This window comes from Gallinula chloropus, assembly GCF_964237585.1.
Source record: "Gallinula chloropus genome assembly, chromosome: 9".
NCBI classification, from domain to species: Eukaryota; Metazoa; Chordata; class Aves; order Gruiformes; family Rallidae; genus Gallinula; species Gallinula chloropus.
In genome coordinates this window covers 4670254-4695578 of record NC_140094.1, presented here as the reverse complement: position 1 = coordinate 4695578, position 25325 = coordinate 4670254, and the positions used below count along the sequence as shown (strand labels likewise).

At 50.0% G+C, this 25325-nt stretch overlaps 1 protein-coding gene across 1 annotated transcript; it reads right to left on the bottom strand.

Annotated features, from left to right (window-relative positions):
- Window positions 1-1270: 1270 nt before the first annotated feature.
- ARID3B (AT-rich interaction domain 3B) lies at window positions 1271-24700 on the bottom strand (the record flags this gene model as incomplete). Its single annotated transcript, XM_084268024.1, has 8 exons — window positions 1271-1541; window positions 1667-1768; window positions 2676-2933; window positions 3124-3383; window positions 4170-4353; window positions 14444-14516; window positions 15901-15972; window positions 24104-24700. The coding sequence occupies 8 exons, from the start codon at window positions 24698-24700 to the stop codon at window positions 1387-1389; spliced, it is 1701 nt and encodes a 566-aa protein (XP_084124150.1). The 3' UTR covers window positions 1271-1386.
- Window positions 24701-25325: the final 625 nt, after the last annotated feature.

The window sequence follows — 25325 nt, the reverse complement described above, 5'->3', positions numbered from 1 at the left end:
CCCTGCTTTGCCTTCTGTCTTTGGTGATACAATTAATAAAAACAATAAAAATACCCTAACCCCCCCAAAAAAGCACCCCCACAACGTCAGCAAAACCACATATAAAACAAGCAATAAGATATGCTGATACTTCCTGAGGAGGTTAAAAACCACCCCTCCCCAAATAAACCCCAACCAACTAACCAAGCAACCCCCAACCCCGACGCCAAGCGCGTATCTGAGGTATTTCATCTGCTCAAAAACCAAACCCCCTGACTCGGGCCTGGAGGATGGGAAGGACGTCACCAGGGCAGGATGGACACATGGACACATGGATGGATGGATGGATGGATGGATGGATGGATGGATGGATGGATGGATGGATGGATGGAGCTGGGGAAAAGCCTGTGTGGGAAAGGGCGGCTGGAGGAGAGGTGACAAAGTGAGGTGACCCCGAGCTGAGTCAGTCCCTAAGCCAGCTCACTTGGCTCCCAGGAGCCACACTGGCTCCCATTTGCCTTCAACCAGAGCGCTGAGGGGAATGCGTGGAAAGTCAGTGGGATGAGCTCCTGGAGGGGAGGGAGGCAGACAAGGCTGAGGGTGTTTAAAACTCAGCCCAAAAGCCCCAAGAAGGCAATGGAAGAGGCCAGCGCCTGGCAGGAGAAGGAAGCAGCAGATCAAGAAGGCCAAAAACGTAGCAATGAGAAGGTCCTTCCCCTCCAGCCGAGGCCTGGGAGAGAGGGAAGGAGGCCCAGGAGCCAAGAGGGTGTGTGAAGGGGGAAGGACATGGGAACACCGGACCATGATGGAGCCCGAAGAAGAAAAGCGAGGCAGCAGAGCACCCCGCTGGCTCTTAGGATTGTCGATACACAGAGTTGTTTTGAGGGAAGAGTCCTTGTGGCTCCGAGAACCGAGTTTGCCCTGCCCCAAACTCCAGCTCTTTCCACCTGCCTTGGTGACGTCTCGGCCATCTCCGACCTGCAGCTCCCAGAGACGATCCCTGATTGAAAAACGCCAGGCGTGCCCCTCCCAAATTCCTCCCCCCCACCACCACACGCTGCCTCTGCGTCCCATCTGACAGGAACACAGCAAACCCTGGGAGGAAGAGGAGGAGAAGGAGAAGGAGGAGGAGGAGGAGGGAGGAAGAAAACAAAAAGCCAAAGGGAAGGAAGAAAGGGGAGAACAAAGCAAAAAGGCTGGACAAACAGACGATGAAGAAAAACTTGCTGGCATGGGAAGGTTTCAGCATCATCATTGTCATCATCATCATCATCATCGTCTTGGCGTTGGCCAACCGCTAAAGCAGGTTCCTTGAGATGAGGTAATCTGTGCGACTCCTCCCCCCCGCAGGGCACAGAGGGAAGAGCTGCCGGGGCCAGTGTGAGTGACAGCAGGCTGGGCCGTCCATCAGAGAGACCAGCTGGTGGAGGGCTCCGCGCTGGGGGTTCCCCGGGATGAGGTAGGGCTGGGAGAGCAGTGGGAGCTGCTGCTGCTGCTGCAGGAACTCTGGGTGCCGGAGCCTGCGATGAGGTGGACGACCGGCTTCTGGGCAAAAAGCACGCCTGGAAGGCATGGAGAGGTTACTGGGGGTGGGTGGGTGAGCAGGGAACACCCCTGGGAGCACAGAGCACCCCTGGGAGCATGCCACCCACCCCTCCACCCGCCCCCAGCAGCAGCTCTTCCTCACCAGCATAGATCGTGCCGTTAATCTCCACCGACATGTTAATGCTCCCGATGCCGTTGGGTGACAGGTTCAGCGCTGCCGCTGTCGCCGAGTCTGGTTTATCTTCTTTCAAGAAAGGACAGACCCAGGGTTAGAGAGTTTCCCCACACTATCCAGAGGTGATTAAAGGGGTACACAGCCTTCCCCCGTCTCTTCTTCGGTGAGGAAACCCCCCCACAACGCCTGCTGCCTGCCCGGTAAGATAAATCTACAGAGGTGGTTAAATGTTTCAGTGCCAATTGAGCACAGGGCTGGGATCCCACCAGCAGCTCCAAATCAATCCCCAACTTAGGGAATTAAGGACAAGAAGCTGCCAGCACATGAGATGAGGTATTTAAAACAGCCAGGCTGTGGCTGTGTTCGCCTCAAACCCAGGAATGTTTGAAATCTGGGTTTGGTTTTAGTTTCCATCTCCTCTTTCTCTGCCATGATGGGCAGCTCTGGAAGTGTCACCGCAGAGCGGGAGGGTTCAATTTACACCCATGTTTAGGGACAGCTGAGGATTCAGGAAAACTCAGCACCTCTTCTTCCCCGCTCTTCCCAGCCCAGCCTTGTGCCTCCATCCCAACGTGTGATTAATAGGGGGAGTCCCAGACATTTGATTTTAATGGATCAAAAGATCTGGAGGAAAGAGCTGTTGGAACCAATGCTGCCCCATCTCCTGCAGTCACAGGAGGTCACAAGTCAGAGCAAGGGGCTTGTTGTAGGGGTTTTATTGAGCAGAGCTTTCCAAACACAGCTGTGATGCTTCCAAATCCACACTGGGATCAGATTATGGATTATGCATCCATGAGAATCAAACAAAATGAGCAGAGCTAAGTAAACCCCACCAAAATACCTCTAGACTTTACATCCTGGCATTACCACGTGGTGCTTTAGCAGCCTGACAGCCGCCTCCACCCGGTACCCAGCGAGACAACGAGGCAGCAGGAGGTGTTTAACACTCCTCAAAGGCCTTCCTGGTGCTGCTTACCCTTGCCGTTGATTTTGATCTTCATGGGGATCTGCCGTGCCATGCTGAAGAGGTTGCGCTGAAGAGCCTGCTGGACGAGCCGCTGCTCCTCCTCCGTCATCCGCGACACCTTCTTCTCCGGAGGTTCTCCTGACTCCAGCCTCTCCCTCAGCTGCTCCAGGGTGGCCGTTCTCGCTGCCACAGTTGCCTGCTGGCTAGCCAAGGTCACTGGCACGGCAATACGATTTGGCATAGACACAGTCAAGGGCACGCCATCACCTAGGAGAGGACAGAATGGGTTAAGCCCCTCCAGCAGCCCCTTCCCAAACCGAGCGCGCAAAGGTTTCGACCGCGGCGGCGAACATCCCACAAACCCTGAGCCACCCAAGCCCCCCCTGCTCTCAATTCCAAAGCGGTTTGGGTGGATAAAACAGAAGAGAAGCACCTTTCACCTCCCAACCCAGCTGACCTTTCCTGACGGCGGCTGCCGGAGACACCCGGGGATTGCTGGTCCCGCTGCCTGGCGCGACGCCGATGATGGGGAAGCGGATCTTTGGGGGGGACAGGAGAGAAGGAGGCCCCGTGGTGGTGGGAGAGTAGCTGAACAAAGAGGAGCTGTAGCTGGGCCGCCTGCCCTCCCGCCTGTTGCCATCGATCGCGGCCTGAAGCTCGGCGGGAGAGCTGAGGGATTTCTTCTCGCACTCGTAGGCGTAGAGGTACTTCATATACCTGGGAGGGAGGAGAGAGCACGGAAACTCAAGCAGGTTTCTCAATAGAATATGAAATTACGGGCTGTGGCAGAGAGCTTTGTGTTCAGACCGAGGTCCTCTGCAGACCCGGAGTCTTTGTGCATCGTGATTGACAAGAGATGAGCAGTTTGGGTGAGAAGCACAACTCGGGCAGAGAAACTTTGAGGTTACTCAGCATCCGTAGGGAAGGATGCAGGTACGTACTACTACACCCACAAGGGCAGCAAAGAATCATCCAGAATCCATGTACAACTGAGAGACCACCTCCAGTTCTCAAAACTGAGATCCTGGGACTGAAATGCTTAAGGGGAGGAGGGAAGTCTGAGGAATTACCCTCATCTGAGTCGTTCGTGCCAGGCAGCACCAAACCTCACAGCTTCTGCTGAGCTCTGGCATGCAGGCTCGCAGGAGGCAGCCTGGTTGTACCAAAGGCTGCACAACCCACAAGAACCTTCCCTCTCATGGGCAAAACAGAGCCTGCACAGGCTCAGCACGGATTCTCAAGGCCCAGCCTTCCACCCTCAAGTCCCTTAAGTGCAGCACCACCCCGCTGCTTCCCTTTGACAGCAGGTTGCTTTTCAGGGGTCTTTTTCCTCTCCTTTTTCTCCCTCATCAAGGTGAGGCACAGAGAAGCAAGCCTAGCAGTAAGTAGGCACTGAACACAAGTTTTCACACCTTAGTAGCAGCTCAGGAGGCCTCCCTCCCTCCCTTGGGCTCTTCCTTCCACCCCAGCCCACAATCACCCTCCTACCCCTCCCAGACTCACTGGGTCCGAAGCGTGAAGGCGGCACTGGTGATGGAGGTGGGCAGGTTAAGGCCTTTGGTGATCTCTCGCCAGATCTTCTTGTTGATGATTTCCACCAGCCCTCCTTTTTCAGTCACCAGCTTGTAAAGCATGTAGAGATCCAGGATCTGCTTTGCCATGATGGGGATCCGATTGATGGGAGTTCCTGCAGGGAAGGGAACGTGGAGACAGAGAGAAAATGAGGCTGAGAGCACTGGCAAGTTGGGGCTATTGATTTTCCTTCTAATAGGAAACACAGGCAACTCTATTTGCAGCCTGACTTGATGGGTGAGCACACGAGCCAGGGAAGTACAGCCACATGGCTTTCCTTTTCCTGAAAGATCCTTTCCCTTAGGCAAAGGCAATTATCAGGCAGTAACGACCTGCAGCTAAGAGCAGCTTCTGAAACAGAAAGAGGGGAAGCCAGGACTACTCAATCCGTGGGGCAAGGGAAGCAGTGCAGAGGGAGCATTTTTATTACGAGCTCCCAGGGCAGCAGCAGATAAAAATCCTGATCAGTTCTGCTCAGGAAGGGGCTGAGCAGCTCAAGCCACTCCTGTGTTGGGATTCAGCTCCTTCCCTCAGCTGGATTTGTTTGGGAACACTGATGGAAAAGCACACATAAGAGCAGTTCCCTCCCTCTCACACACAGTAACGTTCTGCTTCTCCATGCACCTCAGCAGCGACTACGACTGCAGGAGCTGGAGGAAAGAAAAGCATCCTAGTGCTGGGGGTTGCCCAAAACACGGTCCTGCTCTAGCCCTAGGAGTATGGGGTGGAGGTAGAGAACTGGCTCCAGCCTTCCTGTTTGGTTTCATCATCTTGAGGGTGAAGAGAAGTAAGGAGGAGGGATTTGTAAACCTTTTCGATGCACCTTAAAGCATCCAGGGTCTGCAAAGGTCAAACTGCTGAGATTTCGGCAAGGAGAGGAAGAGCTGGGGAGGGGGGAGAGGGGAGGAGGATAAACTAAAAGAGCTGATGTAGCAACCCTTTTATTTCACATAGGAAATACTGGCCTGGATCAAAGAGCCATCCATCTGAGGTCAGTATCCTGCCTGCCACAATGGTGAGGAGCAGCCTGGCAGGACAGCCCGCGGAGGGCTGTAAGGGACAATTAGGGAGTCCCCAACCCATGGGGACACTGCTGCCACCGCTCCTCAGCCGGCGGCTGGCTTAATGCCCCGGAGCAGAGGGGTTTATGGCCCTTATAAATGAGTTTTATTCTGGTCAGTGAAAAGGAGTTCAGCTCAGCTCTGCAGCTGTCCTCATTACACATGTAAGTGTAATTTATTTGATTTCCTTTTTTTTCTTTGCCCCTCTCTTTTTGAAGCCTGTCACATGTTTGGCTCCCAGTACTGATTCCCAGAGGTTAGTGAGGTGCTGGGTACAAAAAGGGAACTTTTCCAGCTTTCACAGAGCTCCTTTCCATGTCACCAGTGCTTACACTCTGAGGAAACATAAAGGGCAAGCTGCTCAGGCTGGGTCTGCGTGCTCCATCACTTTATACCCCACCATATCCTCTTTCCCTTGCTTTGCCTAAACAAACCCTGCCCCATCCACCACAGCAAAGTCCCTAAAGCAATAATTTCCCAAACTGCATCAGATCCTCTTCCTGAGTTTCAGAGACACCGTGTCCCTCAGGGAGCAGAGACAAGAGACGGATCCAAACCATTTAACCACCACCAAACCAGGAGCTCATCCCTCCCCCTAAAAAACCAGCTTGCGTAGATTAAATCCTCAATTCACTCTGGTTTTTGGGGGGGTGTTTGGGGTTGTTTCCCCTCCCCTCCTCCCCTTCAGCCACCATTTTGTCTGAGTGTGTTATTGGAAAGATTAAGAGCAGGCTAACAGCGTCATTTCAGACACACAGAGGCTTGGGAGCGATCGTGTTACCGGCCTTAAGTTATCATTCATCAGCTGCGCCACAGTAACCAGTCACACCCAGCCAGCTCCAAAGGAAAAACAGGGAAGTGTTTCTCTAGGAAGACCCAGGGGTGGGTTTTGCCACCCCCCCAAAGTGCTTCTTCGTTAACAACTCAGCCTTTCTGCCCCCCACAGCAAGGAAAACGGGGTCTCCAAAGTGCCAGCACAGCCTTTGCTCTACTGGAGCAGGATGAAGACCCTCTCCACACACACCCCCCCAACTCAAAATCCCTCCCAGCTTTTTCCCCCCCCCCAAGCCAATTTAGGGAATAGCATTAACTTGTCCAGAAGGGACTTTCATCCAGCTCTCCTTGGCCGCTGACCAGATGGGGAGTGAAAGGGAAGGGCAGGATAAGGCTCCTCAGGCAAGTGAGCTGCTAATACACACCTCCAAAGAAATATTGATGTTTTCATTGTCTGCATTTACCCCAAACACAAGTTTTCTTCCCCTCCAGCTTCTCCCATGTCAGCATTCCCAAAGTATATTTACCCAGCTACTCCTGTGAAAGGGACAAGCATTACCAGGAGCAGTGGGAAATAAAGCCTTAAATATATTCCCACAGCTGGAGGAGGAGCAGCAATCAGACCCAACATCTCCTTTGACACCTTCCTGAAATCTGCTTTCAAACCAAAAGCACCCTGCAATTCAATCAGCAGCTTCAGAAACCAAGCTAAAAACCTTAGAGCTTCTCCTTTTTACCTCCCCACCCTAAAAATTCTTTATTCAGGCTGAGAAACTTCACAGCAAGGATGAAACTACTTTGGTAGAGAGATGCAATGGGCTTCCTCCTGTGCTTTCTCCTAGTACCACTCCTAAATAATAGCCCCCAGATCCAGCAAAGAGCAAGTTGTGTTTCAGACCTGGTAAATTAGGAAGAGGGGGGAAGGTGATATCTGCATCTTTCCCAGGATCTGCCTGCACAGGAGGAACAGGGCAAAGCTGTTCTTGCAGCCCTCTCCTCCTCCCCCCCAGCCCCTCTCCGAGGAAAAAGCGAAGGCGATAAAAGTCTTTATTGGAAAACCCCCAGAGCTCAGACAGGAAGGGCTGAAAAACGAGTATCATGGGATGGCTGGATGCTGAAGCCGAGCGGATCCTTTCACAGGCGGCTGCGAGGCTTGTCAGGGGCCATGATGGATTACTGTCATCTGGCAGCATCAGGATTAATGATCAGGAGGTCAGAGGGGAGAATTCCAGAGGGAAAGGTCAGCAGCCGGGGGCACAGCATAAGACTTGTTGCCTTTTGATGGCAAACTCATTTTACTGTACTTCCAAGGCTCTCTATTCCACGGGCTCGCAGAGACGCTGTACATACCGTGCTCCCAACGAGCCAGGAGCTGTGCCTGACTCAAGAGGAGGGTGAGGAAGAGGACTTGCTCCTTGGTTTTCTTGGTAAACACCTTTTCTTCCTTTTAGTGTAACTCCAGCTACGTAAACACAGGCTGTTCCCGTGAGGAATCAGCCAAAGATGGGGTACAAGGGATCTGTTTCCACTGGCAAAGGGCTGGTGTGTAGCTGGAGTTGTGCCACAGGCTCCTGGTTTGCTGAAGGGCAAGACAGCTGTAACAGAGTTGAACTGATTTGGGTTTCTGGAGTAAAGAGTTTCCCTGGAGGAAGCCTCCCTGTAGCTATAAACATCTCTGTCCTTGGAGGGAAACAAGCAGCCCCCCTCTGCCAAGCTGTTTTGCCCCCTTCAAAAGCCTCTTCTGTTCTAGGCAGACGCAACAGAAGCCTAAAGGGCTTACAAGGATAGGCTTGAATGTCTCCTGTGTCCCCTGCACTGGGGAGGCAGAAGGAGCAACTGTTTGCTTTTTGTCCTTCAAGAGCTCTGAGAGGGGTCTGAGGAAGCTGTAAACCCCAGCTAATCTCCAAAGGACTCGTGCTTTGCACCCTCATCTTCCTCACCCAACCCAAACGAGGCAGGATGGAGAGCAGGACAAAGCCAGGCTTCAGATTCACCCCCAATTCCAAAGACACAGAGCAGTATTAACCAAAGGAAAGGGCTCCCAAGGCTGTTCTTCAGGCAAATCACAGGAAAATAAGTCCCCTCACTCTGCAGGGATTTGCTTGGCTTAGAGTTCTCCATGTGAGGACCCCCTGTACCCCCTCCTCTGGCTGAGCCATGCCTGCTGCAGGGACTTCCCCCCCCACCACAGAGCCTAAGCCAGGACTTGTCCCGCACAGGAGAGACAAAGAGCAGTTAATTATACCCAGCCTGGAGCAGTTGGGTTTCAATCACCTCCCTCTTTCTCTCTCCTACCAGTTTTCCTTGTAGAAGGGTCCAGTTTTTAAGCAAGGAGCAAAGGAGAGGAGAATCCCAAGTATTTCTCCTGCAGAATAATACTCAACATGCAACAAAACACATTTTGGAGTGAAAAATAGGCAGGGAGGGTATTTTTAAGCCACAACCCACACAGGTAAGAAAGAAGCTGCTTTCCCTCCTGTAAATATACGCAGAAGAGAAAACCAGTATCAGACAGCCAAAAGTAACAAGCTTCCCAGAGGAGACTGAGGGAACCCAGAGTGATCCAAAATAGTTTTCAGCCCATCCTTGAAGAGCCCTTCGTGGTTCTCTGAAGGGAGACAGAGTAATCACTCCATATGAATGCTCTCCAGAAGTAACAATCAGTCTAACAAACTCAGCAGTGTAAGACAGGAGCAAACCAACTCCTACCCTGCACCATCTGAGTTGGGTTTGCTTGAATTCCTCTCCCAGGGCAGAGCTCCACCCGAAGCCCCCCTGGCCAGTGAAGTCCTATCCGAGTGTCCCAAGCACTTAATGTGAATATAAAACCCCTGAGGTGTACAAGGGGGGGGAGGGAACCAGCTCCCCCCTTCTCCTCCCTGCCTGTGCCACGGTCACTGTGATCTCACCCCACACACGTGGCGTTCCCACAGCAGGCACCCCCCCAGCCACAATGTCACCAAGCCTGGAGCCCATTAGGCACTCTCTAACGAAGCAGGGAGCCGGGATAGAAGGTAATTAATCACCCTCTATTTGACAGGAGGCCCGTTCCTTATCTGCACCCCTCCAGTTTGTGGCTCCCTCAATAAGTGAGGCCAGCAGCAGCCCCTTATCAGATTTCGGCTGCTGAACCGGAGGCAGCTTAACTGGCATCCAGTGCACTAGCTGAGGCTCCAGTCACATTCACCTCCCCACACTGGGTGTTCCTCCAGCCCCAAAACAGAGATCCCAGGGAGATTTCCTCCCCTGGACCCAGCTTTCCTGCTACTAACGCAGTTGGGTCCTATGTGTTTCTTCACCATGTGACTAGTGGTGGGTTTCCATAGCTAACTGGGCAAATTCCTCTTCCATAGGCAAAGAGAGGTATGAATACAAAAGGAGGTGGGGAAGATAAAGGTAGGGCAGGCATGATGCTCAAAATCAAATGGTTTCACCTTCTTCCATCCCCCTGTGTATCTACAGGGCCATCTCTCTGGTGTTGAGCCACCTCCTCTGCTCCAGTGCAGGTGTTCATTAACCATCTGAAAAACATGCTGTTCAATTTAGCAAGGGGAAGAAGTCCAAAAACACCCATGGCAAAGAGGATGCACAGATAGAAGAGCTTGGGAAGACCAGGTCTGGAGACAAACATCCACATCTTTGAGATGCTGGAGAAACACGTGGCAAATCAGAGGTCCCAATCTTCAGGAGAAGAGAGCGAAGCCCTTCAAGTCCTCCACTCATTTCCATATACCCAGGAAGGAGCACTGGGATTCAGAGATCCTCAGCTGACAGTCACTACAGAGCTACCAGAAAGATACCCTACAGAGAGGTTCACACAAAGCAACAAATCCTTCCAAATTCATTTCTTTTGCACCCCAGCCAGTGCTAGCTCAGCTCATGAAAAAACATTTAAGGCTCTCCAGCATCTTTTACAAATTGGCCCAGTGAAACTCCCCCAAAATATCAACTTGTGTGTCTGGTTGGGACTTTTGGGTGCCTAAGGTTGATAAACAAGATAGTCCTGACGAGTTTTCTGGGTGCTACAGAGAGCCCTACCTCAGGTACAGGACTGTGTGTCCCCAGAGGAGCTGGAGTCAAGCTGTTGGGAGACCCCAAGCACTGCTTCACACTTGGTTTAACCTTAGCATCGCTTAAAAAGGTGTTTCAGTACACTGGGGTTGTGCATTCTCCATTCCCTCTTCCAAAATGCCCAAACCACTGGAAGAACAGACAGTAACCAAAGCCAGAACACCCCTTCCTCCTATAATTTAAAGAGAAGTCATTCTTTTGCTTCTTTCTAATGATACAAAAGTAAAACCCTACAATATTTCACTGGCCCCCACTGCTTACCATCTCCACATGGTGTTAGGGACTGTTATTCCCAAGCTGAAGTCAGAACAGCTGACCTAAGAGGTTAAAGGCCCTGTGTCTGTCAGGGGAAGAGGACTTTTCCTGGTTGATTTGGACCATGCAGGAGAAACCTTGAGCAAGGCTTTTCCACCACAAAGCATCACCTGCTGTTTTAGGGAAGCAGCTTTGCACTGAGCAGGTAGCACAGGCAAAGGATGCCAAGAATCTCTGTCTGTCGATGTCTCAGAGAACCACATTGCTTAATCCAGACTCAGGAATCTCTCCAGAGGATCAGAAGCAAGCAGCCTGGAAAATTGGATCAGTGGAAGAATGAAGTGTATTCCCTGAGCAGACATTTCACCAGCACCACTTGGCCTGTAGGCCCAAGAACTCATGGGGAAATGCTTTTCTCTACGCTGGGTTCGTTGTATTTCCACACCTAAACGGCACAGGCAGAGTGTACAACAGCAGGAAGGCATTAAACCCACACAGGCAGGCTCACAAAGCCCCTTCTATGTACACACACACACACAAACACCCCCAATGGCCAAGCCATCTGGGAAAACCAAGGTCAGGCAGGAACCTTGAACAGAATTAGTAGAGCTGTACAATCGGAGCCGTTTTATGAGGCCCTCACAAAGGCAGCTCGCTTCAAACAAAGCAGCTTCCCTTCAAGGGAGCCTTCCCTAACACACCATGGCATGCCCTTAGATCTCTTCCCCAGCAAACCTTCTCCCAAGAGGAACATCTTGAGGAAAACGCTGCTGATCCTTCCAGGGGATGGAAGGATCCTGCTACTCCAGCTCTCTCCTGACCACCGCTAGCAGAATCCCAAGCAGGGCAGTTAGCGGCCATAAGATGTGCCACTAAGGCCAGAGCACTATCTGGGGACAAAAAGCAGTCTAGCTTTTAGCAGAAGGGGCTACTACAGTAGCTACAGGGCTACTACAGTAGCTACAGGGCTACTACAGTAGCTACAGGGCTACTACAGTAGCTACAGGGCTACTACAGTAGCTACAGGGCTACTACAGTAGCTACAGGGCTACTGGCTATATTTTTCTACTCCTCCTCATGCTTGTGCCTTCTGTCACACACACACACTCCCTCCCAAAAAAAGGAGAGAAAACTTTAGCTTCAGGGTATGTTCAGAGAGTGAGAAAGACCTGAAAAAGAAGTGGAAGGTGTCATCATCTCTAAGGCTGAGTCCCATCTGAGTAAATGAACTTGCCCATCTGGGCTGCTTACAAAATACCCCAAAAGGTTGGGGGGCTCAAAACTGACTCTGGAGGTGAAGCCAGCCCCTGTGCCTCTGATGCAGCCTGCTCCAGGGTGCTGCTAGCAGAGGAGCCACAAAGCCTTAAAATCACTAGTGTCCAGACCCCCAGATTTGCCTGGAAAGTGGCTCCTCACACAGCAGGACATGCTTCTGAGAAAACAGACCTCAAGAGATGACACAAGACACCAGATGAGTGACAGAGATGGAGGGAAGTCACTGCTGAGGCTGCTTATCCCCGCTCAGTCTGAGGAAAGACAGCCCTCTGGGGTGAGACTGCACAAGAGAGGGGAAAGGGGAAGGTGGAAGGGGTGATGCAGAGCTCTAGCATCATCCCCACCGAGCTGCAGCAGGTTGGTCCTGTTGCAGGCCCAGCTCAAAGTTAGTCCTGCACACTAATTCCTCTCATCTGCCCCTTCAATCACAGCCATGGTGGGACCCATTCACCTCCACACACACAAGGAATAAACCATCCAACAAAGGAAGAGTTACAGCTTTCCTCTCATCTCCCTCTTCCATCATTATTGCCACTGAAGGGCCATTTTATCACTTGCAGCTGTGGTCATTCAGCAACGACCTGCTGTGCTCAAGGGGCAGATGAGACCCACACATTTGATCTGCATTAAGCCCATTTCATGGCTTCCCCTTTCTAGGTACATTCCTACCAGCAGCACCACCAACCAGACCTTTTCATCCCTCCCACTGCTCAGGAGCTCCTGTGAAATCTGCCATTTCTCTCTCACATCAGGCTTTATTTATTGTTTTTTTTTTTTCCCCTTGGTTCAGCATCAGTTAATCTGTGGCCCAAATCCATCAGCCCCATAAAACAAGGGCCAGCCCTTCACCTCCTGCCCACTCCCTTCAAGACACAAGGTGCAAATGAACTCAGCTCTTCACATGTACTAGCTAAGCAGCACAGCACTTTGCTCTCAAGTGCAACAAGCCCTGGGTTCTATCCATCTTTGGGGGGGGGACTCTTCCAGCTATTCAGCCTTGTTTGCTTTAGGATGCTCAGCACACAAGGCCAGGGGAGGAGGAATGAAAGGTAGGATGCTACCATAACTTCACTGGAGAAGCTCCCAGATTTTTCAAAACAGAAAGCAAGCCCACAACTGCCTTGTACCCCACAGCACTGCTGGTTCCTCAGAGCAAAGGCAACCCCCCCACCACCCACCCACCTTGCAGCCCCTCAGGTGCAGTCATCCTTGGTTCACCCCCATAGGTGCAAGGGCTCTTCTATTTCATTTTCAGCCTTGTAACAAGCAAGACAACAAGGGAGTCTCCAAATACACTTGGAAATGCCCAGATGATTAAAAGCTAAACTCCTACAGCAACCAGCTGGTGACCAGCTCAGCCCCTGCACCAGGAATGAGTTGATTATAAATAATTAAAAGGTAACAGGAAGGAGACACTAAGGTATTAAGCAGATTTCTCTCTAGGTATTCTGGAGGTTTCTATTGCTGCCAATCACACCCAGTGGATCATTGTCCCACCTGTCAGTCATCCCAGCAGCCCTTACACAGGCACCCAAGCTCAGGTTAACACTTGCAAGTAAACCAATTAAGGCTGGTTCTGCCTCTGCACACCAGAGCTGGAAATTATCAGCAAAACCAGGCTCTAAGAGTGAAAATCCACACGGTTCCAGCCACACCAGGAAAAACAGACAAGGATACAGAGAGCAAGAGCAATAGCTGCGCTTTGGAGAGGCTTCCCTCTGCTTGAGATCATCTAGAGGGGGATGCACCTGAAAACACAGGGTTCAAAAGGCAACTGGAAAGCAGGCTTGAGCTCCAAGGCAGCAAACAGATAGTTCTCAAAGAGAATGTTGCATATTTGTGCTCTCAGGGCACAATACCACCTTCTGAATAAGCACAACCTGGTTTGTTTGGTCCAGCAGACTCAGCACATCCAGGGGGGCAAAGGGTTATTTTTACACCTGCTCTTCACACCTACCTTCAGCAGACTTTTTGGGAACAATAAAGGTTTAGAGCACAGTTTAATGCTTTGTCAGAAGTGTCTGTCTGGCCTGGGGGACTTGGAGCAAAGAATGCCCCACAGAGGATTTGCTATAGAGGTTTTGTGTGATACCATATATGTAACGTTGTTATCACAAGGGAACTGAACTTTGCTAACTAGAGGAGAGGAAGAGACTTTTGTGACATCCCAGCTGAGCTGCTTCACACATGCAGCACTGCTCCTGTGGCAAGGAGAGCTGCAAGTTGGTGACAGAACAGGGAAGAACGTGAGAAACTGCTCGCTTCTACACTGAGTAACATAAATTTACTCAGAGAGATGACACAGTGTGAATCTACAGGGAAATGTGGCTTGGTGTCTATTTATCCCCATTCCCAGATTGTGTGCTGCCACTCTAGGCAGCCTGGGAAGGCATTTGTGCTCAGCTTCCACATGCCACTCAAACAGGAGGAGATGTGTGATCACCCCACCTGAAGGGGAGCAGAGTCCCCAGCCATACTCAGCCCCAGTTCAAGCTTCTTCAGAGAACCAGGCTTCTCAGGCTCTTAGGTGCAAGGCCAACTGGAGTGTTAGGTAGGAGGAGGGCAGAGAAACAGTGCCTGTGAAATTAAGCTGTTTCCTGTGGAGCTCCTTATCACCCAAGGCAGACACCTTACCGCAGCTCTTCCACCAGATCCCCATGTTCCAAGGGCTGGATTTATTCTTTCCAATTCAGGAGGGGAGAATTCAGGCTGCAGCAGCCCCCCCCTGCCTCATTTTACCCCACCCAGTTCAAACAAGTGCTCACTCACCCCTCTTCTGCATAAAGATGAAGAGGTCATCCAGGAACTCTTTCCGTTCAGGGTCACTATCCAGTTCATAGAGCTGGTGGGGGGAAAAGAGATAAAAATGAAGGGACAATCCACAAGGAGACAGAGAAAGGGGGAATGTTGGCTTCTTCCAGAGGGTGATCTGGGGGAAAGGCAGCCACAGGCAAAGAGGCAGACAAGGCTGCAGCAATAGTTTGAGGACCTTTTTTAGGCTTCTGTGCTCAGTCACCCATCCAGTGATCCCTGAAGGGAATGAGATTCAACTTGTACAGAAAGGGGGGAGAAACTATTAGGACAAGCTGGGAAGACAAGACAACCAAAAGGAAGGCAACTGCTTCAGGGAGGATTTACTGGTCTGTACCTTCAAGGCACCAGGGAGGTAAAGCTTCTCCTAGCCTCATCATTCCCTCCTTCAGGGATTGGCACTTAAGTGACAAACTCCAAGTCACTTAGAGGAGGAGATGAAAGGATAGAGCTTCGCTGTAACTACTGCTGACTGGCAGGAAGGGCTCCTTTAAAATAAGTCAAAGAGCCTTGAAAACAAAGAGAAACCAGCCTGGAACCAATTTGCTGCTGAAATTCTACCAAAAAGCTTAAAACCCCTCAAAGACTTAAACCAAAATTCCACAGGCAGCTTATTCTGACGGAGGGGCACTGCGTGCTAGCGCTACACCCCCATTTTTCAGGAGGGCAGGCACAAGTGTCACCTCTTACAGCTGCCTCTCCAACAGAAAAATCCAATTTTCACCTCTCAAGACCCCTGTGAGGCCACAAAGTGACAGGCTGGAAGGGCTGAAGTCAGTCTGAGGTAAGAGGGGATATAACACAGGACAGAAGGCAGCGCTGTACATGGTGCCAAATTCAATTCCTTGTCTTGTTTGCATTAAGGAAGAGTCCTGAATCCCTCCAGGGATTATTTTGCTGGTTGTAGGCACTCTTGTGAAGCAGCTCAAGGGAAAAGCAAAAGATTCAGGGGAGAAATAGGTATTTCAGCCTCTCCATAGGTGCTGCTGGCTACCTGGTATTTATTTAGCCCAAAAGACATGGGGCTTTTTTGGGCTTGTGCCCTGTGAAGCTCTGTCCTTTCTCACACACTGAGCTCTGGGAAGCAAAACTCCCCCAGTGTATTTGCAGAGCAATTAGCTACACCCCTTCGTTGAGTTTAAAATGAATTCCTCTGGCTGATGTGACACACAGCTGCCACATTCAGATCCACAAGGAAAGAAAATACTCTTCTCCCAGCTGGAGAATCAACTAAGAGTTAAGACTTCAGAAATCTGGTGACAAACTCTTAGTTCAAACCCTATTCCAGTGACCAAAGGCAACAGAAAAGCCCAAACCAGTCCAGTCTCGGGCTCTTTAACACCACCAGGAGGTTTGGAGGGAGAGACCTACAGGCTAGGGAAAGAATCCTCCCAAATCCCTGTGACCACACTGACCTTGGCAAAGTCTCGTGAAATCTCTCTTCCTCGGCACCCATCGCCTTCGTCGCTCCAGCTCACGTTGCCGTTCTAAGGAGAGAAAAAGGAAAGGCTGAAAGGATTGCCAGGGACAAATCCTAAAAGCTTACAAGTGTGCTTTTTTGGGAGGGGCACAGGCATGTGAAAAAGCAGCCTCTGGCTTAGACCAAGATGACTAGAAAGATGGGGGACATCTGTGCATTTGTCACAATGCGCTTTCCCCGAATCTCTCACACTCAGCCCAAAATGGGAAGTGGCATTGGCATGTCACCTTCCTGACAGCTGCTGAAGGTAGGGAGGAGTTTCTCAGCTCTAAGATTTCTCACCCCCTCTCCCCTGTCCCAAAATGTATCTCAAAACCAGCTGTGTTGATGCCAGGAAAAACCATCCTTGAGGACTTCCCTCAACACCTTCACCAGCCTCCCACCTTCACGGGCTCCACAGAAGTAGGCTAAGTCCCCTGTAGCACATCCTGTGCTGTAATGAGGTTCAACACCTAAGCAGAGGTGCTGCATCCATCATTTCAAACCAAGGGCACATCCTAGAGTCACTGCTTAAAGGTTGTGGGCATTATCCAGGCATCATTCCCCTGGAAACACCTTTGTGCCCCCTTGCTTGCCTACAAAACCAGAGCACGCCAAAGGAGAGGGCAACCATCCCACTGGAAAGCTTCTTGCCAACCCAGGACCTTTACTCCTTGGAAGCTCCTGGCTGTGTTTTTCCCCACAGAAATGGAAAGCTCAGCTTTACTGGATTAAGGTTCATCATTCTTAGGCATTAAAAGGATTATTCTAGTTAGGCCAATTCTACTTGGTAGATCGTCATCCTGGAGCAGTCCCTGAGGCTGGCAAGTGGCAGAGGCAGCTTTGGGCTGTACAGCAGCACCAAGACCAAAAGAATGGATCTGAAAATACCATTCAAACATCTTTCAGCCATCACTTTCATTGAACTCCAGCCTAGCAAGTACTCCAGAACCACTTGAGGAAAGAGAACAGCCAAATCCACCCAGCAAGGTAGCTTGGGCTACCCCATCCTCATAAACCCCCAGCATCCCAACACAGACAGAAAAGTACTGAAGATCAAGTGTTTTCAGCACAAAAAAAAACCCCACCCCAACATGTGAATTAGAGGAGTGGCCCAATATCTGAAATCTTGGAGTCATCTGGCTGTGACACATACATTAAATTACAAAGATGAATAGCTCTTGTCAGGGGCAGGCAAAGCTACATTTCCCCCTTTAAAAACCTCTGCAGCGAGCTGCCCTAATGCCTGCTGATTTAGTTTGAGCCAGTAATTCCTGCTGGAAAGTCAATTATCCAGTGAGTCCCATCAACTGAAAGATATTTAATGGGGGATTATTGCCACTTCTGTTATGTCAGCTGTTTATTACAGCAGATCAATTCCCAGCCCTCTCTAGGAAGAGATCTGAAGACGGGGTTTGTTCACAGGAGGATTCATCTGGGCATCCTTTGCTAGCAGAGATTAAACACACAGGGTTGTTGGGTTTTTTTTTTTTGCTAATTACAGTGACATCCAGCTGCTCCTAAAACCCCACTGACTGTTACCTCAGATCAACAAGCCCAGGTGAAGAGGAATAAGAGACCAGAAGGCAGCAGCTATTTCCCACCTTCTTTATGTGCTCCAAGGTAAAATGATCCACAGAGGGATGAGCTGCTTTTCTTCCCAGCTTTCTACTTGGGTTTTACTCTCTGGATTTATAACCATTTGTGGTATTAACCAGGATGCTCCTAGAAGCAAACAGCTTGCTTTCATAGGGAACTCTGTCATGCTGAGAGCTTATTCTGCTACATTTAAGGACAGGAAAGGGAAGAGATACAACACGCTGCCTCAGCTGGTGGGCTTAAACTTGATAGAACTTCCAGGAACAAAACCTGCCATGGGATAAGAGATTCTTCAGAAGTTATTTTACTTTTTCCTCATAAAAAAAGTGGAGGTTCAATACAGATTCAAACCAGAAAGGCCACATGTCACTTATACCGACATCCCAAGATGCTCGAGAGCACAGAAGTAACAGTCCCCCCCACCTCACCAGTGGCAAGGAGCTTAAACCCAGCTGAAGCCTTTTGCCATATGTCCAGAAAATCAGCAGAGCTGGGTATCACCTGCTGTGACATGGAGTGATCTGAGGTGAGAGACAGAGGACAGCAGTAGCATCTCCTCCTGCCATAGCTGGGAAGGTTTAAAACCAGACACCTCACCCCACACGAAGCTGCGAGACAAGGAGAGCGTTTCCCAATCACCTCCGTGTACATCAGCCAGGGCTGCAGAGCCACAAGGACAAGGGCACAGGTCTGGTGTGGGTAGGGGTGTGAACAGGGACCCCAGCACAAACCAGAACAGGTAAATGGGTAGTAAAGAGCCCCAGCAAGATCTCCAAGCAAGAGGTGCTCCATACACAGAATAAACTGTGTTTTGAGCAGTGGGAGAGCTCAGCAGGAGCTTTGGTATCAAGCTTCCTTTCCATCCCTCCTAGGAAAACAAAGTTTCCCCTCCTCCATATGAACAGCAGGAACCTGAGAAATCAATATATCCTCACAAGTCATTAAAAGACCTTTGTATAAGTCAGGCAAGAGTAGCAGGAAGGAAAAAACACGGCTCAGAGAGGCAGGTCATTCTCTGGAGAGAGTCCTGCCTCTCCCTCCATCCGTCTGCACCAAGGGAATTCACTGATGTTTGACAAACAGCCCTTGCCTTACCACAGGCAAGAATTCATCAGGTTTCTTGCAGAAAAAGGTGGGAGATGAGGCACTTGGCTGCACCTGAGCCCCTGATGTGGAAGCCTGGTGGTGTTGGGAAGGGCTGGCCATCTTCACAGGCAGAGCCAGGGAGCCTTCTCCACACCACAGACACCTCCGAGGCCACAGTAACACCCCCCAGACCATCCCCTCCCTGAGAGGCTGCAGGCCTGGCTTCACAAGCAATTATATCTGGAGCTATTTTAGGATTACTCCCTAACCACCTGGAATATCTTATTAGAGGGAAGCTCAGATGTCCAGAGTAATTTTGGTTTCCCATCCCACATTCAAAAGCCAGAATTAACCCTGAGGTGCCAAGGGGACAGGAAAAGGAGACAACAAACACTGACCTACTCCATCCAGCCAATTCTTCCAAACAAGCAGCCTCAACCCCTCCTCCCTGCAGAACTCCCTACCTCTCAAATATTACCATCTCACACATCCCTCCCTCCCACAGGAATAATCAGAACTGTGCTCAATTAAAAAAGCCAAGCATTAATGCAAATGGAATAAATAGCAGCTCCCAGTCTCCTCCAGTGTGAACATGGACACGAATGAGAAACTGCAAACACTCCTTTTCCAGGTCATTCCCTTTACCCCCCACCCCCAGTTTCCTATAGCTGTTAGATGGGGTTTTAACCAGACTACAAAGCTGTATTCAAATGGCAAGCTCTGAACTGAGGACAACCTGCTAAAGCTTTAATGTGTTTAAAAAACCCCACCCCAAACCAAACCAAACCCACTGGGCACAGAACTCAAAACCATCCTGCATCTCTTTGCTGCAGGCCTGGTGTTTTAGGCCAGAAATCTGCTGAAATATTTCTTCTCTTAGGGATGAGGGAAAAGGCTGCAGGGCAAAGGAAAGCCCCTCCCCTCCCCCTGGGTTAACTGCAAGCACTGAGTCAATGAAAAGGTACAGGGGCAGCAATTTCAGGATTATCAGAGAATCCACAGAAATTCCTTTTGTGGGCAGAGTTAAGCCTTAGGAAGTGAAACAGATGCTATTATAAAGAAAACTGTTGTACTACAAACCACTGATAAGATCAGGACTACTGCCCTGAGCAGCGAGTTCTCAAGCATGGAGAACCAAGTTATAATTACAGCACACACACAAGCTGCCCAGTAAAGAAAGCCCAGCTGGAATGGGAAGGAACCTTTCCCAGCCTTACTAATAACAGAGCTTGATTTGGGATGGACAAGCTTCAAAGGTGGGTTCTGAAAGCATCAGAGTGGTTTTAGGAACAGTGGGGAGGATGGGGAAGGAAAGAGAAAGAACAGACTGAAGTTACCAGATTAATTCCCACCCCCTCCTTTTTTTATTTTCTTTTATGTGACCTAGTGACTGTAGCACCAACACAACCCTTTGCAGAACAGGCATCTGCTTCCTTATCCTTAAGGAAGAGTTGGAGCCTCTGTGAATGACTCCCAGTCACAAAGGAATTAACAGCCCAGATTTACCCCGAAGTGAGAAAAACACCAGTGTAAGACTACAACACCTTGGAGCAGTTCCCACCTCCAGCCTCCACAGACAAGCTGCAACTATCTTGATAAATCCATATCTTCCCCAGGACATACACACACACACACACCCCTCACTCTGCCTCCAGATATAGCACAGCCACTGCTACACTGCGTAACCTCGATGAAGCCTATGGAATCACTCCCTGAGATGAAGATCTTGCAGGGAAGGGGAATTCCCTGATGTCTAATACACATTGTTTGCAGGCTGCTGGGTACAGTCCTTGTCACAAGCAGCTTCTTGGTTATTAAAGGAAAAGGTGACTTACTGAGATCCTCTCCAGCCACTGATGCTGTGCTTGGAGTTAAGCAGCAGTAGGAACACCAAGTTCAGCGCTACAGCACAAGCAGAGTGGAACAGGGAGGAAAACTTCATCATACCTAACCTAAAGCTTGGATTTCAAGAGAAGTAGCACCTGGCAATTTAAGAATTAAAACCTGTTCTTACAGAAACAAGCTTTCAGCAAACAAAAACCCAAATATCCCAGAACATTCACCCCTCCCCAGATTAATGAGTGTATCCCAAGCAATACTTCAATACACACAACACTAGAGGCACATACTTAAGGTTATGGAATCTCAGCCACTCATTCCCAGCCCCTAGAGCGAAAAAAGCAGAGTAATTATTTTAAGCTGACTTATTTCAAGAAACACCATGACCTTTGTTAAAAAGTTTAGGTCAGGATTTTCAGGAGGGATTGGTGATTTCTGGGACTCTAATGTGAGCCATCCCAAAACCCCAGACAGAGCACAGCCCGCTCTCCAAAAGCCAGGCAGCTGCTTTATGGAGACCTACCTGGTGGCATGAAGGATCAGCTGATGACTAAGAACTTTGGCTTTAGCTTTACATTCCAGCCTGACAAAAATCCCTCCTGCTAGCCTTGAGCAGGACAGTGGCTTCGGTCCTGCCCTTCCTACCCGGCTCTCCCTGGAAACCAGAGACACTGCCAAGCAATGGGACAACCTACGGGATCAGGATCCTGCACCCAACCTGTTAAAAAGCACCATTTTCACCCAGGGAATGAAAAGCTTGGTTGTCCTTTCACAGCCAGGACTTTTCAGGAGCCAGGATGGATTTGCAGGGGGGTTTGAACAAGTCGGAGGAGCAACACATACACCTCCCTCCCTCCCCCTCTGCCCCCAGCTCTTCTTTCGGGACTGCAACTCCCCGACAAGCGACTCCACTCCCTTGTTGTTTTGTGCTGACAGGATTCCCACCGCCCCTGTGTCAGAAGCTGAGCCAGCTCTTTTGTCTGCCAGCTTGTTCTACAATTATTTACTTGGCTGTCCAGGGCCGAACAAAACAGGGCTCCATCTCGCTGGGAGTTCCCACCTTCCAGCCATCCTCACACCACCTGATTTCCAGGCAGCCTCAGCCTTACACTTTCAAGATAACGTTGGTGTTTTTAACTCCTCCAAGGGCATCACTTTCAGAAGATCAATCCACATTTGAGAGAAGAATTAAAAGCTGCTTTTCCCACCCCCTCCTTCCCTCTCTCCTTCCGCAAGCAACAGCCATTCCGCATACCACAAGCGGTGTGTGCCCTGACTGGTTATTGACTCCATCTCAACAGAAGCTAAAAACAGATAAGTTCAGCAATCATTCTGAAAACAAACCAAAGGACACAGGCACTTCTGCATTCAATCCCGGGGTGGGTGGGGTTTTTTCCTGCCTAAAAGGACCATTTGAGAGAGAAAAAAGCCCAGCATCACTAAAGCACACCAGCAAGGAGTTCTTGTCACGCCCCCCCCTCCATCCTCTGATTTATTCCCACCTCCACACAGCTCCCCAGCTCTGAGCTGCTACACTGCAGTTAAATTTTTACTCCCTGGTATGCAGGCTCCATTGGTGAATGCAAACAAGTTGATCTGCAATATTTACCCTACTCAAGGTGAATATACTGCACCAGCATCGTTAATATCAGGCACTTTAATTTGGCCTGAGCTTGACACTGCACTGTAACAGCACCATTTGCCAGCAGAATGATGGATCCAAGCCATGCCTCGCTGGTGCAGAGCACTGAGCCCAGCCAGGGGATGGTATTACAGGACAAGATGTGAACCCACCCGCTTTCCATCACGCTTTTCAATCACCCAGAGCCATCATAGCTCAGCACATCCCTGATAGTCCTTTATAATCCTTAGCTTGGTGCCCATGAAGTTCTCCAATTCCTTTCTTTATACTGTCTGCCTCCCCAGCACTGAAAAAGAGAGATACTAATACAGCAAGAAGAGAGTTTTTCCTCTTTTAATTGTGCTTCAAGGTGAAACTTCATGCACTGAGAATAAGCTGCAAGCTACTACCAAAATACTCAGTTACTGCTGACCTGGGCCAGAGTGGCTGGCTCAGTGTTAAAGCCCAACACACCAATTGTGAAACAATACTGTATTTATTTTTGGCTTTGTCACTCACATCAGCTAAGATGAGATCTGGCAGGCTTGTGCTGCTGTGTCTTCCCAGAACAGGACAAACAACCTAGGAATCAAGCCTATTAATTCAGTCAGACTCACAGGGTGCTCACAAGCTATTGGAAAGAAGGACAACAACAGGCTTGTTAGCACCAGCCATGCTGGAATTAAACCAGCCAAAGACCAAGGCTAAGTTCACTGGGTTTCTTTAGATCCCCTGAAAGCTGGAGTCCTGCCTACTACACTCCACCCAGAGACCTGAAAGAGGAAGTTTTCACCAGTCACTCCAATCCAGTAAATTCCGCAGCAATTTCTCCAGCGACCGTCCCCTGACCGACATCATCTACCTCATTTCCCTACAACAGCTTGAGCAAGAGCCCTCTGCTCTTGCTTCTCAAGAGAAGAATGTAGCTGCAACCCCTTGCCTGCCACTCAACCAGTGCATTTTATAGCCCCTCCCTGCTTTACAGCCCCCCCTCCCCGCAGTCACAAATGCAAGTTCGATGAATTCCCACCACGTGTGTGGTGCAGAGCATCAAACTGGTGCAGGTTTGCTGGAGCAGCTGGGCAGGGATCTGTACTAAATGGACTAGGAAAAGAAACACAGCTTGCTGAGCTTCAGAGCAGCTCTTCCTCAAGCTGCAGGACCCATAGCTAAAAGGAGCATCCAGCCCAAGCTCCCACAGCAAGCTGGCCAGCACCTATGACTCTCCAGCCACCCCAAAGTCACTCTGGCTTTTTTACTTCACCAGGTTTGCAGGAGGGAAGGGAAAAACAGATCTAGTTTTGTCCATACAAGTTCTCTGTGAACAAGGACTCTCTCCAAGGGGAAAAATCCAACTCTCATGACATTCAGGGTAATGGCTGCTGAAAAGGCCACTTAAGTCCAACCTTTTTTTCCTTCACTCAAACCACAGAGTCCTTTGGTTCAACTTCAACACACATAAACACCATAGGCATCTCTGAAAGCCTGTTCAGGTTAGCTCTGTCACAACATGGCCCAAAAGAGCTACATTAACTGAAATATTCACCTACAACAAAGACAAGAATTCTTGACCCTCTGGTATTTATCTACAAGGAGTTGTGACTCCTCATCCAAATACAGAACTGCCCAGCAAGAAAAACCAAGTTAGCTCCTTCCTTCCCAGGCGCCTCTGCTCCAACAGCAGGGATCAGTGGGAGGACACTCACTCTTCCCTGCCTGCCCACGCCATCAACCAGAAATCCATGCAAATCCACTGCATCCCAGAGGTCTTACACAAAGGAGGTGCAGACATGGGATGTGAAATAACTTGAGATGTTAGCAGGCAAGTGTCTACGTGAAAGATAAACATCACACCAAGCTGCTCCATTCGATGGCAAAGCAGCAGTGAGATGGACGAGCCAAAGGTCCAACCTCTGCCTCCCCTCAAAGGTTTTTATGGGTGGCTGGAGGGAGTTTCTATCACCCTAGCTGGAAAGCAACTCAAGTTTTGTGATATCTTAACGTTAACACTGACCTGTTTGAGCTGCTCGTCCAACCGCCAGTTCTGGCGTCCCGACGGGGAACCGGAGTACTGCTGCTGCTTAGTAGTGTCTTTACCCTGTTCTTCTTTGCCCTGCTGCCCCCGCTGGTGTCCCCCAGCTGGGAGAGGATTAGAGGTAGAGGCAACTCTTTGGTTGTGATGAGCAACTTTGGGAGCGTGGAAATATTTCAGAGCAGAGCAGGTTTCTTTTCCAGTCACATCAGCGCCATCCTCATGATCGCCACCTTCCAAACCCCCTTCTTCCTCCTCGTCCTCCTCCTCTTCCTCCTCTTCTTCCTCTTCCTCCTCCTCCTCCTCCTCTTCTGGCTCCGAATTCATGCTGCTCTGATCGAAACCCCGCGTAGCTCCAGCTGCAGGTGGGCCTCTGGCCAAGGGCCCAACAGCGGAGCCTCCCGAAGCCCTGCCAGATGTGGCTGCCAGGACGGCCTGCTGCACAGCCAGCTGCTGAGTGTAGAGCAGCTGGGCTTCTCTCATCTGCCTCTGCTGTCTCTCCCTGGAATCCATCTGCAGAGGCGTTTGTTGCTTCTGCTGCTGCTTCTGCAGCTGCTCGACCACAGCTTCCAGCTTCATCCCGCAGTTTGCATGGCTGGGAAAAAGGTGTGTGTGTGTGGGGGGGAGGCTTGACTTTCTCTGGGAGGGTTCAAGCCCCGACCTTGGGAGATTGGCAGAATCTGAAAGATAGACAAATATTTGTCTGTATGAATATAAAATGCTTTCATCTTTTTCCCCAGGAAGAGGATAAATAGAGTGCAAAGCCAATACTCTTTCCTGTGCAGGAGACCGTGAAACAATCAGCTTCATGTTTAACAGCCTCGGGCTCAAACTTGCATTCAATTTTCAGACTGTTTAATTGTATTTTCAAGCTGAACACATTTGCTACAACCTCTGTTTCGTATACCCCAAAGACAGCATCTGAAATGCCTTTGTCCTCTGTCCCAGCAGCTCAGGGGTTTTTGGGTAGAATCCTCCCCAGCTTCCTATATAATTACTTTTGAGATGTCAAGCTCTAACGTCCAGGGTTTGGTGCCTCTGGAAACACTACCTTAAAAGGAGATAGTCAGGATGATAAGCTTGACCATATTTCTATTATAAACCAGGCAGGAATTTATTGCACACCAGTTATCTCTCAATTCTTTCACGCTTTCATTCCACCCATTAAATTCTTTGCACTTTAAGCATCTGTCTTTAAAAAAAA